A 15,029-nucleotide genomic window follows, 5' to 3' on the forward strand; every position below is an offset into this window, starting at 1 on the left:
CGCGACGGCGTACGGGGCCGTACGGGGCAAAATATACCTTGACACACTATCGTACATCACTCCGTACATCGGACCAATCTTTTTGGCCTGTGTCTGGTTCGCCGTATGGATCGGTACATTTTAACCCTGGCACTCTATCGAACATGCTCCCTTCGACCTCCCTTCTCCCTTCTCGGCGCGGGGTCTTGATCGGGGAAAAGATCGATAGTGTGTCACCGTCTTAAAGGTTCTCGGCCTGACAAACCTATCGAGAAACAGAAAAAAAGCGTGGCAGCATCAAGCTCTATTTTGGACATGGGAGCTTCTCCGTGAGCTGCAGGAAGAGATTCTTCTGAGGTAGCACCCACCGTCTGCGAAGGAAGTGCCAACAATTCCGGTACCCACGTGCCAAGGTCATGCCTTTGATCACCCCAGGAAGTGCTCACGACTTCTCTCTGCTCGGGAGAAGTAGTACAAATTCCTAGAAAGCCAAGCTGAGTCCAACACGACGGTATCTGGAGATAAGCCAGGGCTCTACGTGACGTGTAGAATCTGCGTCTTCGAAATTTTAATCAACAATAAAAGTACGAATTCCACCCCTGCCCATATAAATAACGTTTCCAAAAACTGTTGTCGTACCGTTGTACGGCCCTAAATTTGACCAAAGTTGGTCCCCGTGCGCTTGGAATGATCGAGTCCTATCTTAATAATAGGACCCAAGTAGTGTCATGGGCAGGCGTGAACTCAAAAGATCTGACAGTTCAGCATGGGGTCTCACAGGGCTCGGTGCTTGGGCCTTTTTTATTTATAGTTACTATGAATTACCTTTATCGCAATGTTTCTAATTATGTTTTGCTGTACGAGGTTGATACAACTTTGTTCTCTAAGAACACTGACCCTATCACAGCTAGAAATTGTGTACCTATACACTTTTGGTTAATACAGCATCTGAATGGTTTTTCGGAAATAAATTAGCCTTAAACAAAGATAAGACTCAGGAAGTCATGTTTAGTCTTACTAAAAATGTTTCCACCGGTGATCATGTAAAGCTTCTGGGTTTCACCCTGGATTCTGAGCTTGTGAGGATCGAGTGACCACATTGACACCCTCTGTGCTAAGCTCAATCGAGTGATTTTCCTTTGAAGAAACTTATCCTAGGAATTGTGTTTTCATTTCTTGAGGCTTGCTTTTTTCTCATTCTTTCGGGCACATGTTGTCTATGGTACGCGGCTCTGGGGTCACTCCCCACATGCTATGAAATTGTTGTTACTTCAGAAAAGAGCAATTCGAGTCATGTGTCAGGCTCATTTTATAGAGCACCACAAACCTGTATTTAGCGAACTTCGAATCATGACTGTAGTTAATGTGTACATATATCAATGTTTGACAGCAATTAAGGATATGGAGGCTGATATTGTATATAATAAGGACGTCCACTCTTATGACCAGAACTCACTCAAATGTACATATAAGTAGTAATAGATTAAGTGAATCACAAAACTGTTTTCCTGTTACAGGTATTAGGTTTTTCAATGACCTCCCTTTGGTATTGTCCGTTTCCAGAGGAGATCAAAATTTGTATCCATTGTGAAAAATTGGCTTGAGTTAAGCCCATATTACAAATTTGATGAGTTTTTTGATGCCATAAAGGCTGCACAAAACTTAAATACTTAATATGTCGAATGTATGTCTACTGAAAGGTATATGTAAGTTTGACAATTATATTTTGCATGATTTGCTGTGTGAGGTTTTGACAGAAGAGCTGTTGGTTTGGTTTGCAGTGGATTATTTTATATGTTTTATTTTTTTCAGGAAAAGACTGAAATATTAATTTTAGTTCAATATGTTATGTTTGACAAAGCCTATTGTAAACAACTTAATGGCCGAAATAAATATTGAATTTTGAATATTGAACACTAAACCTTTGACACTGAAAAGACAGAAAAGGAATTCCCGATCCAATTAAAGTGTGCTTCGTGTGTCAGACTTTGGTAGGTATCTCAAAAGAAGGTGTTATTTTTATTGCCGATCATCCGTGTATTATTTCTGTTACGTTTATTTAGTCATCTTACTTTCTTACTACTACCACTACACACTGTAGTTCATATATTTATTTTTGATATTGGACCACTTACTTATTTGTTACTGTTACAAGAAAGAAATCAAATTCTGCTGTATTCGTCTATTTAATTTCCCTAACAAAATTCGTTTTATAAACAGTGTAAATAATATGACTCGCGTGAAGTTGGCCCCACCATAATTAGCACAAAATTATAAAAACATATACATAATTTAGTGCTGAATTTGTGCTTCTCAGAGGTATATATAAAAAATTTGTGCTTAACAATAACACACCAAAAATTTATAAAAACTGTTGGAGGGGCTAAATCGTGACACCATTTTCAACCGAATTGCTCAATGTGGTGGGGCGGATGACGTCATCACCGGCCGCAGTTTTTCCTCATTTACTCGGTTGTTTTTTGAGCACAAATTATAAAAACCATATATTGTTGTAGCCAAAAATGAGCACTAAATTTCTATGTATAATACATTGTTAAATCCTTTGGTGGCGGGCTGAACGTGAAGTTAGCCCCGCCAACAGTTTTTATAGTTTTTTGGTGTGTTATTGTTGAGCACAAATTTTTTTATATATACCTTTGAGAAGCACAAATTCAGCACTAAATTATGGATATGTTTTTATAATTTGTGCTAATTATGGTGGGGCCAACTTCACGCGAGTCACAATAAGGTCTGGAATAGTTTTTACGCTTTGTCATAGATTAACCAACAGAAGGGAGTATATTTAATCTATGGAGTTGTCGTTCTTTTCCAACTAACTGTATTTTCATTCCTAAGCCTATGATTTGTTTTGTACACTTTGACTTGGACTTTACGTTTACGTCATTGTCATTGTCATATGTCATGTTAAACTCGAGCTGTAACTGTAACGAAACTTTGTACTAATAATTTGTTATTGTTTTCCGCTTAGTATTGTATTTGGCATTTTGAATGTTAAAATTGTTAAATTGCTCGGTAAATTTTAGGGTAGCAAGTTCTGCAATATGGGAGACAATGTAAGTAATTGAATGTGGTGTGTTAAATTCACAATGAACCCGTGGAATATAGGCCTTGGCTAAGTTTACTAAATTTTCATAATTGTATTATAGCCTATATGGTGCAGTTAGCCTACTTGTTTGAAATATGTATTTAACAGAATTAGTTTAAGTAACGATATATTCATTGCTTTGACACTTTCTAAGAGTCATAGAAAAGAATTTCTAGGTCCTATTTGGAAATTGGTAGGTACTATTGAGAATTACTTGAATCGGGTTTATTATAACCTAGGTATCACACAATAAAATGCAGTTTGAGTCACACTCTACTTGATTATTTGAGTAAATATCTTTGTTGGATGTCCTCTAGATAACTTACCTTTCTTGTAGATAGGTCATTATCTTGTGTGGTCATGATTTAATATGATTAGGGGCCAGATTTAGACCTACCTAATTGGCATGAATTCTGGTAAGGTAACATAAACTTGTCCAGGCAACACTCTGAAACGTACACTCTTTATGGTATGTTTTCCCTTGGTATGCACAGATAACTTGGCCGGCCTGGGTACACGCTTGGTGGCCGGTCCTTTTTGACCGGCCCACACTCAATCGTGTTAATGTATAAACCTGAGTCCTGCTTTTGGAGTTTTCTAGTAGCCTAATTATATTTGATGTGAGCCAATAATAACTTTACTTAAAGTCCGATTTAACCGTAATAATCACCAGTCTAGGCTTCAAAACGGCAGTGATAGCCTATAGGCCTGATGACTACATATTCCTATGTTCATTTTTCTCGGTATACTGTACTTATTTCAAGGAATTTATTACATTTTGTCTGACCCTATTTTACTTAACATCTACTGGTTGAAACTATTCTGGTTGGTACCTTAGTGGGCCTATTAACATCTAAGTTATGAAAAAAGGCTATTTTCATATTGCATCAGATATCTTACATTTAACTTGACCATCAAGAGCACCTGTGTCTTTAAAAACATATTGGAAGCAACCTTCCATTAAATTTATGTTAATAATTTGTATTGTTTCAGTCCAACAAAAGTCACAATAAGGAAGGCCAAGAAGCGAAGGATGAAATAAATCGTGAAATTAAGTGCTTATTTGGCTGGATTGATTCATTAGACAGGCAAGCGCTGCTCAGACAGTTAAGCAGAAATAATCTCCCTACCAATGGATCTGTTGAATGCCTAAAGTCACGCTTAAAGAGTTTCATGGAAAAAAGAAAATTAGCATCATTTGACAATTCCTACAACAATGTAAAAACTTTGTTCCCGTACTATGTCGTTTTGGATTTTGAAGCAACATGTAATGAAGTAAACCCACCTGATTTTGAGTAAGTATTTTTTTGACTACTTACGTTTGGTTTTAAATTAACTTTTCCTGTAGTTAAGTTACGTTAAGATTAATTAATTACTGTTATTTTACTGAGTTTAGGCTTTCACTCATGATAAATAACTTAGTCAATATAAACATAAATTGATAACATTCGAAAACTGAATTGGGTAGTCTAATAGTATTTAAGGTAATGCCACAAGGCATGGGAAGTTTATAGGGTATTTTCTTACTTTGGTACCGGTAATATGCGGAGGCCGCCCTTATGGGCCTATACAGCATGCTGCGGCGGTTATGTTAGGTTGGGTTATCATAAATAAAAAGTTATTATCGTCTGGTATCATTCGATTCATAAGAAATCTTGGAAAGTCATACAAACGTATGATAACATAACTGCCGCAGTGCACTGTAAAATAAGTGGCCTCCATATAATACCAAAGTACCGTTTATAGTTTGTGCATGATAGTAGCTCGGCAAGCCTCACACGGAATGTGAGTACCGTAAAAACATTTTCAAAAGATGTACGTACGGTACTTTATGTACGTCACAAATAATCAAGATTTAAGTTAGACACAACCCATCTAGGTACAGTTACATCACTTGTACACTAGGCTATTTAAAAACAACATTTTAGTATGATTTTCAACTTTCTTTTAAAGGTAACATTTTAAAATCTTTCCAGTTATTTTGTGTGCAATAATATGTGTCTGAAATGTGTAAAATGTATTGTAGTTTCGATCAGGTATTAGAGCCTATAACTGAAGAAACTTGTATAATGACTTTTTGAAAGAGTGTATACATTAAATTTACCACACTACTCCAGCTGAATTTTACTAAAACCTTTCTCTAAACAATGATTTTCTGGTATACAAAGAGTACAGAAGCCAACTAGCCTACGTAGTGTGGCGATATAAAAATCAGACATTAGTGTACATTGTTAATTCTCCATTGTTTCAGACACGAGATCATAGAGTTTCCAGCTGTATTGGTAAACACTGAGAAACTTGCCATCGTCGACCGTTTTCAAGCTTTTGTCAAGCCTGTTTTAAATCCAATACTAACTCCCTTCTGCAAAACACTCACAGGAATTGAACAGGTTAGTACTAATCAACGATGTAAAAACTACTGGATTGCGCTCTCAGTAGCACTGCGGGCGCTGTTTTCGGTCTAGCTCCCCCCACCATCTACTGGCAGTAGCCGACGCAGCCCATACACTCACCATTGTAAAACGCGCCTTTTTAAGTTGCTGCTCTGTTTAAATATATAGATATAAAATATTGCTAATACATGCCAAAAACTTTTACTATTCTAAACTTTATGTCTTCTTCTTTTCGTGCAAAAAATAACACATTTGAACTCTTAAAAACCCTACTACATTTGTCCAGTTTTTACCGCAAATTTATGCTTGACATTAACGTGATAGGCATACTTTTTTATGACCTATTTTGTAAGATACAATGTCATTAAACATTGAAAGAAAAAAATATCGCGTTTACGTCAAACATTTACGTTACCACTGCGGCAAAAACTTAGCAAAATTATTCTAAATGTTTATGTACTACTAGTTTTTCGATTAATAAAATAGAATTTCAAACACAAATATTATACTTTATATTTCTCCTTTGTAATCACTTATTATTTTACCATGTACAATTTGGAACTAGCAATATCAGTTGTCTAAAAAACTCTACAAAACGGGTTTAGTGAATTTGTAGTTTTAAAGAATTCAAATGGGTTATTTTCTGCAAGAAACAAAACAGACATAAAAGGTTTAACTAGTAAAAAGAGTTTGACAAGCGTTAGCAATATTTTATCCCTATAAATTTCAACAGTGCAGCAAATAAAAAGTGTGTTTTATAATGGTGAATGTATGGGCTGCGTCGGCTTCTGCCAGTAGGTGGTGGGGGAAGCTCGACCGCGCGGCCAACACTGAGCCAGCGATCCATGAGTTGTTTATATCGTTGGTACTAATATATGTTAATTAGATGAGTTAGAAAGAAGACGAAAAACACAAAATAAAAAATCTATTAGGCCTATCGCCATTTATGTCCTGCAAACATTGATCATTGTTATTTTCACGACGATGTAATTGTTACCATCAATGGTTGACCTCATCCCTAGTTGGCCAAAGATTGCCTGACAATAAAAAGTTATTTGATCCTGTGAATAGTCAGTAGCTTTTAGATAGTTCAAAACTTAACCTAATTGTCCTTAATCACCAAACTTGATCCTATTATTTCATTATCAAATTCATCCTGGCTAAAGTGATAGGCTAAACAACCCATTAACTTAATCCTACATTTAGACTACTCTGAATTTATTCAGCAAAAAGTTCGTACACAAAATTTATCGTGTTGTGATGAGTAGTTTTCATCACAGAAAATTTTATTGACATATTTTTATGCAGGAGCAAGTGGACATTGCAGCGGAGTTTCCGGAAGTGTTGGCGCAGTTTGAACAGTGGCTCAGCAAGCATAAACTTGGCACAAAAAACAAATTTGCAATGGTGACAGACGGGCCGTGGGACATGGGCCGCTTCTTGTTTGGACAATGTGATGTGAGTATAGTTACCGCCATTAAATATTGTATGTAGGTTGTGTGAATCAAAGTGTTAAAGTGGATGTGCATGATAAGAACCCACAACCGTCGCTTATATTAGTTTGTTCAGTCATCTCAATAACGAATTGCCGTAGATTAGTTTTAGATTAATTTAATACCAGTGTCAAGTGGTGTCACTCTCAGTGTTGTCAGGAACCTTTTCCTCTTTCACCATCTTTAGCGATACAATCTATACTAATACTAATAGTCTACTAGATACTTTGAAACAACAGCTGGCAGTTGATAAGTTGATGTATACATGAAGCTAAAAATAGTGGGGGGAACCCAGGAAACCTTCCTTTTAAACCGCCTAAATATTGTAAACGGAAATATTGTAGTGTCAAGTTAAGTTGTGTATTTTGGGGTTAGCACATGTATTTTGTGCACTTGGATGTAATGTGTGTCCAGTTTTTTGTTTTAGTCTTAACTTGTTGCATTTTAAATACTACCTCCCTTTTTTCACAACACAACCTAATATTTTTCTAACGATACATTTTTATGTTTTCAGATATCTAATATTGACTATCCAAACTTTGGGAAGAAGTGGATCAATCTAAGAAAATGTTTTTCACAATTCTACAAATGCGACAGAGTGAGTAAAATAGTTTAGTGACGATATTAAATATTTTGAGTCTCTCAAAAACTATTTATTTGAATTTAATAATTTTCAAAAACTGTCGCCGCGGTGGTCTGAAAAAATTGCTCACCAAGTGGTCGTACGTGCCTGTGGTAGTGCTGTGTAACTTGTCCCATTTTTTTTACATGGTGAGCGATTTTTTTAAAATTGTGCGTCCACCATGGGAGCGAGCTCAATGTAGCATGGCTTTTAGGTAGTGTCTAGTACCTTCGCTGGTGTCTAGGGCAAAGTACAACACCAATCCCCTCAACCTCATGCGTTACTACGCTCACAGTGGAGGAAGACCCTATGCTATGGTAATTTCCTGCACAGTGCTCACTGCTTGGGCTCTTACTCGCTTGTCACAAGTATATTTCCGGCACAAAATACTATATCTGAAAGCACATGGTCGTCTCTTATGTGTTTCCTCTGTACACATCTGTGGCTAAAGATAGACTAAGCACATTTAGTATTTTCCTGCTCTCTGGACAATTTTCAAGTTTTCAATAGAAATCACTTCCCTAAACATTGAAAGTAAGTTGTGGTTTAATTTGTCAACCTAGTTTTTCACATTTATCTCAATAATTTAAAGCTACAACCTATTGGCTCTTTCAATGGTTTTTTGTTAACGATATTTGACTTTCTAAATTTGGTTTGTATATATTGATGGTACTTACGTTAAAGCAATATTGTATATTCCAGGTACTTCAGCATAAAATTAAACAAAAGAAGTTTAAGGTGAGGATTTGTATGAAGTTTTAGCTTTAACTTTTACGGGATTGTTATTTAATTTACTGAAACTATTACTATACTCCGTTCACAAACTTAAGGTGGTTTTTAGAGGAAGAAATCTATCCCCTCCACTTTTTTCTAGACCTTTAAAACAATAACTCAATAGCTGAGGCTTATCAAAACGTTAATCAGCTGCAATATAATACATTTTGTTAAAAATAGCGGCAGGGGAACTTCCTTTAAGCTGCCTACATTTTTTGAACGGATTATAGTACAAATACACATTTAATTTCTTTTTCTACGAAAACAACAGTTTCTTGTAAAACTTATTTCCGAATAAGGATTTTTTCAGCAGGTTTATCTGAATGGGTATGAATCCATACACAAGAAACACAATGACTTTACACTGTACAAATATTATTGTAGTAGTATTTGATTAGATTGAAGTATTTGACTGACACTAACAAAATTTTTAACCGAGATAAGTTTGAGTTTGAAACCTCAATGTTTTGTTAAACAATGTGTGTTATCTGTGACCTTTGATATCATATGCTCACCAGTTTTAGAATTAAAATAGACAGAGTTGAATGGAATCACCGACAAGAATTTGCTGAAGTAAATTACTGGTTTATGTCAATTACGCCAATGTGTCAAAACAGTCAAACTGGGACGACGGCTTGTTGTAAGCGAGAGCATCCTTTATATCATATGAATACTAGTACAAAAAAAAATCCAGAATTAAAATCTTAAGATTGTAGCACACTCTGTGGCTTCTTCAACTATGTTTATTTTGGTAAACAAATTGACTACAGCTGGACCATTTAACACGATCAGTGCGGAGTACATCTATTGGTGCACCACTCCCACTACATTAGTTCAGTATGAGCTCAGCCGTTGCTGTGGGTAACGTTATAATCGTTGCCAGCCTGTAGCTTAGATTGCGAGCTTTATTTTGGTGTAGGTTAGTACTAAAATTTCCCTTAAAATCCCATCTGGCAACGCTTTTGTCCCAGTTTCGGGGATTTTCTCTCTTCGAGCCACATTACAAGAGGTTACAGGTTTTGTGGATTTAAAGTTCAAAACTATTTTTTCTTCACCATCGGAGTACTCGGCTGGGCCAGAATTCCTATTAATTGAGATTAGTTTATCTGGAGCAGATGCGCTGTTACTAGGAGTGTGCTACCGCCCACCAAGATCAGGGCATCTGCTCAATTTTGAAAATGCCTTGCTTAATGAAATGTTCAGATACAGTCATGTTTTGATCATGGGTGATTTCAACACTGACTTACTATCATCGACTCATAACTTTGAACACAGACAGCTGACTACTTTGTTTGAATCATGTAACCTAACTGTACTTCCACTCGATCCCACACATCATGTTGCCAATTCTGATACCCTCTTGGATCTAATCGTAGTGTCCAATCATCAAGATATCATTCACCATGGGCAGCTTCCAGTCCCTTCAATATCCAAACATGACCTTATTTTCTGTGTGTACTCAATCAAATCTCCTAAGCCCAAAGCAAAGCTTATTAAATATCGGGATTTTAAAAATATGAATGTTGCACAATTCATGTTAGACGTTCAACAAACTCCGTGGCACTTCATTCAAAATTTAAATTCCGTCGATGAAATGGTTCATGAGTTAAATTCTTCCATATTAAATCTCTTTGACAAACATGCTCCCATCTTAACAAAGCGCGTGACAAAAAGAAGACCTGTTCCATGGATGACCCCTGAAATCAAAGGTTTGATGGCTAAACGTGATAGCTTAGGTAGAAGAGCTAGGCACTCCAACAATATCGAACTAAAACAACAATATTGTAATCTTCGTAATCGAGTTAAACAGCTTTTGCGAAATTCCAAACTCAGATACATTCATGCACTTTTTGAAAATCAAAAACAGCCATCGAGAGTTTTATGGCGTAAAGTTAAAAGTCTTGGGCTTCGGGCTTGGGAAACAATTTGATTCTCAACCAGTACACATCCCTCTAAATGAGTTAAACGTTTACTTTTCTTCTAGCAGTCAAAATACCAATCAGCACAAAGTCAATAGTTACTTGAATGAATTAGTCAACTCTCCAACCCCGCACCTGGGATATCCCGAGTTTAATTTCAAACCAGTTATTCAGTCTGATGTTTTGATGGCTATTCGCAGAATCCGAAGCAATGCTGTCGGTTCTGATGGGATACCTATCCGCTTTATCAAAGACATCCTCTACGCAATCCTTCCTACTATCACGTTCATTTTTAATGCATCTTTGAGGCACTGTTCTTTCCCTTCATTTTGGAAGTCTGCCATTGTCCGTCCCCTAAAAAAGATCTCAGCACCAACTCTGGTTGGGGATTTCAGGCCGATAAGTATTTTGCCCGCTCTATCTAAAGGCCTAGAAAGGATTGTTCACTGTCAAATCACTGAATTCATCACTGAAAATAACATTCTATCTGACTATCAATCTGGTTTCAGATCAGCGCACAGTACAGAAACAGCACTCCTTCGAGTGACTGAAGACATTAGACTTGCTATGGAGCGTCGACAGGGAACGATTCTAACTCTGTTTGATTTTTCCAAAGCATTTGACTGTGTTAATCATGACTTGCTGGTGCAGAAATTAAGGGCAATAGGGTTTTCCCAGAATTCTCTTAAATGGCTGAGATCTTATCTGTCAGATAGGCAGCAATGTGTGGAGGTTGGTGACACAAGATCAGACTGGATGACTGTTACATGCGGTGTGCCCCAAGGATCAGTCCTTGGACCACTGCTCTTTGTACTGTACGTCAACGACATAAACTCGACCTTGACCAACTGTAAACACCACATGTACGCTGACGACTTACAAATCTATGACTATTTTACTGCAAACAACGAAAATGACTGTGTCAGAAGGATCAATGAAGACGTTAACCGAATAGTTACTTGGACTGAGAATCATGGACTGAGACTAAATCACAAAAAGACAAAACCGATTGTAATCTGCCACCCTCGACTTCGCCCTTCAATTGACTTAGACTCAATAAACCCAATCACAGTCGGTGGCAAAGCACTGCCCTACTTTGACAATGTAAAGAATCTTGGCATATCTTTCAACTCTTCACTTACTTGGGACACAGCAGTTACGGACACACGAAAAAAGGTTTTTGCCTCCATACATTCACTGAAAAGATTGCAGAACTTTTTGCCCCAACACACAAAACTTCATTTGATCAAATCACTTGTACTGCCCCACTTCAGTTACTGCAACTCATTGATCAATGACATGACTGTGATTCAGGCGGATATGCTCCAGCGGTCTCAGAATTACGCTTTGAGATTTGTCTATGGTCTGCGACGTATGGAGCATATCACGCCATACTACCTTGAGGCAAACATCTTGAAACTAAATTATCAAAGATCCATCAAAATTTTGTCATTAGTCTTTTTAATTTTGAAATCAGGCTCCCCGAAATATTTTACATCAGATTTTAAATTTGTGTCTCAGGGTAGTTCACGAATTTCTCGTTCTTCTTCGATCACATTGCGTATACCTCATCATGTGACCACCGCTTATGACAGGGCTTTTGTTGTTACCGTTTGCCGTCTTTGGAACAACCTACCCCTACACATTTAATCCCTTGATAAACGTCCCCAGTTTGTGGCGGCACTAAAAAATCTCTACTTTGAGCAAATGGTCTCGGCTGGCGTGTCCTAGGGCTTCTGCGTCTTTGCGCGATTACTGGTGCGTATGCGTGTGAGAGTGTGAAAGTTTTTTCTGTTGTATATTCTATTAATTTATAATAATTACTATTTTTTTTAATTAGTTAATTAGTTAAATAGATTGAATTTTTGTTAACTTGTACTTGATGTGTTAAATATGTGTTTTTATATTAGATTAAGAAATGTCATTGTATTTTTATTTATTTATATTTAAGTTTGTCAGGTTAAGTGTAAGAGAGGGCCATGTGGCCCTAACTTTGCCTGGTAAAATAAAGAATTTTTCATTTCATTTCATTTCATTTCATTTACAAAGACACTGGCTACAAATCCAGGCAGTGCTGCTACCTTTGGGTGTTTCAGTGAACTACGTCCACTCTCGGGGTAACACAGTGCAGTCACCACTATTATTTGTTATTCGTCGGACTGAAATATTTGAATGCGCTAGCGCTTGACGCTGCAGCAGTGTGCGCCAAAACTACACGGCACTCCTAGCGGTGGACACCAGAATTCATGCTAACCGCAGCACTGCTGTTGGTCTATCTATATAATTAATACGCTACATGAAACTTTGTCGGTTGAACTCCTCTGCCATTTCTTAACCGATTTTATCCATTGACGTCTCATTGGAAAGAGTGTGTCGCGTATATTTGCAAACTGGCCTTACATTTTTGAAAAAGTCCCTTGGGCTCTGTCCCCAGTGGCTTTGAAAGTTCCCATGTTATCCTTATGAAGAACATAATTGTGTACATTTTGATCAGCTGTATAGTTTAATTGCTGTTATTTATTTTTCAATTCAATGAAACGCCTTGAGTACATGTATTTACTATTTGAGTTTGTGTAAACATAACCCCCAAGACGGATTGTGTTAGTATGGTTGTATCTTAAATTTGTGTATTTATCATTGTTTTGTGTCGCTATGACAGATCGTGTTAGCATGATCGTAACTTAAATTTGTGCATTTATCGTTGTTTTGTGTAGCTATAATTTGTTTATTTGTTGTTTTATTCTTTTAAATGCCTCCGACGCGACGACAACAGATATAGACAGGAGGTGTAATCGTGATAACGACCGCAGCTACAGAACAGTGGCGCGTAGTAGGCTTAATTCATCACAGTCAGCAACTGACCCTGGACAATCTCAACCATTAGGTTACAAATGCGCCCTAACACTACCCCAAAACGACGTTTTTAATTGGCCCTCTATCAATGACCTGTGTTGCCTGTACAGCGAGGCATTTTGAGAAGGAGAAAACCGGTCGGAATGCTTTAGGTTTATCAATAACGAAGATAAACATGGTCTGAGTTACACACCGGTAATCTTTGAGTTGACTCTTTTAAAGTCATCGTAAATATGACTGTTATTCATTTTAAAATAACTCCTGTAATACTTTGCAATTGCTCGAATTCGAGCAACATGTACACTATTATTTAATTCTTTTGTCTATGGTATAATATTATTGTTATATTTAGCATCACTTAATTGTTTTGAATTACACTTAACGATTACAATTTAGTTCACACTCTTTTAAATGCATACTTGATTTCTCTGTTTGTGTTGCAGCTAAGACTACAGCTGATGCTGGAGAAGCTAGGTATGGAGTTTGAAGGTCATCCGCACTGTGGTCTGGACGATGCAACCAACATCGCACACCTCCTCATACGTATGATACAGGACGGAGCGTCCATCGACATCAATGAGAGGATACAGCTGAGGCACAAACTCACTCCGAAGAGTAATGTAGAGAATCAAGCCAATTCTTCCAATAAGGTGAAAACCTTTGAAACCATTAGATAGGCTGCGTTTACACGAGACCAGTAGAGCCGGGAGGTTACAGGTTAGGTTACCTGACTTATGTATTTTAAGTTACCTGCAGCAGGTAATCTGTCTGCCAACTGGCTTCGTGTATACACGGCTATACTGTAACATTTAACATTTAATTTTCTAAACACTCTTTATGAGTTAAAAAATATCCCCGCTGCAGCAATCCTGCAGTCTAAGCAAATTTCCATCTGTCTAGTTGGGTTTTCATTCAAATTTCCTTAAAATTGTTAAATTTATTCCCTATTTAAATAGCATTAAGGTTAATGCTCACTAAGGTTTGCTGAAGCAGTAGCCTAAATGTTCTTATAAACATTTTAATAGCTTACTATAAAATAAAAATATTGCTATCATTTTTCCTTGAGTACACTTTATTTTTTAACATCATATACAGTGGCCATTTTGATTTTGAGTATTTTACTTCAAATGTAACTAACACATTGTTGTCATAAATAATATGATGTCATACAAACCTTTTCTGAGAAAAATGTAAATCCTTGTTTTAACTGTTTGACTAATATATCTTGTTTTCTAGCCTGCCTGGCCAGTGAAACCTCTACATAACAACGCCTACTCCAGGACATACTCACAAGCTCTTAAAGACAAACAGGCTGCAGCAGAGAAAGAGAAACAACCGACAAATCACCATCATTAGTGTATCCTGTTATTGTCACCTTCATAAACAAAGCATGCTTTTTTACTGTTTTAAACTACATTGAAAATAATTTTAAAAATGTTAAGAAAGATCTTAAGTAAAAAAATATATATTTAACTTAAAAATTAAAAAAAAATATAAACTTGAAGTGTCCATTTTGTTATTGTACCTTTGTGGATTTGATTGCTAGTCTAGTGCTAGAGTATAGGGTCTCAGTTCCCAAGATCTGAGGTTCAAATCCTGCCATTCACCAATATCTTGTAGCTATGACGTAATGTGTTACAACCCTCTAGGTAGGCTAGAGTCTAGTGTACTAGAATGTGAAGCGATACTTAAAACGTTCACTTTTGTATTAATTGTTAAGAAAATGTATTGATTTTATCTTCTCACTCTTATGACATCAATGAAGGTATGGAGTGACCATGTACCACATTCTGATGACGACAGTTCAAATTAGTTACTCGATCCTAACAGGAAATTTTTATTCTCAATGCTGAGAAAAGGTGATCTAGATACTTTCTTAATTCGCAAGAG

The 15,029-nt window shown here is 36.8% G+C and overlaps 1 protein-coding gene across 2 annotated transcripts; it reads left to right on the top strand.

Annotated features, from left to right (window-relative positions):
- Positions 1 to 2,904: 2,904 nt before the first annotated feature.
- LOC128993137 (3'-5' exoribonuclease 1-like) lies at positions 2,905 to 14,627 on the top strand. 2 transcript variants are annotated; one of them, XM_054416897.1, is made up of 8 exons: positions 2,905 to 3,053; positions 4,079 to 4,380; positions 5,337 to 5,475; positions 6,787 to 6,936; positions 7,486 to 7,569; positions 8,296 to 8,331; positions 13,583 to 13,789; positions 14,376 to 14,627. In XM_054416897.1, exons 1-8 carry the CDS (start codon positions 3,042 to 3,044, stop codon positions 14,493 to 14,495), a joined length of 1,050 nt encoding a protein of 349 aa, XP_054272872.1. In that variant the 5' UTR covers positions 2,905 to 3,041; the 3' UTR covers positions 14,496 to 14,627. The 2 variants fall into 2 exon arrangements, with proteins under 2 accessions (XP_054272872.1, XP_054272880.1); XM_054416905.1 differs by lacking the exon at positions 8,296 to 8,331.
- Positions 14,628 to 15,029: the final 402 nt, after the last annotated feature.

This window comes from Macrosteles quadrilineatus, unplaced genomic scaffold (assembly GCF_028750875.1).
Source record: "Macrosteles quadrilineatus isolate MER2022 unplaced genomic scaffold, UCM_ALF_1.0 Scaffold_1__1_contigs__length_201487025, whole genome shotgun sequence".
NCBI classification, from domain to species: Eukaryota; Metazoa; Arthropoda; class Insecta; order Hemiptera; family Cicadellidae; genus Macrosteles; species Macrosteles quadrilineatus.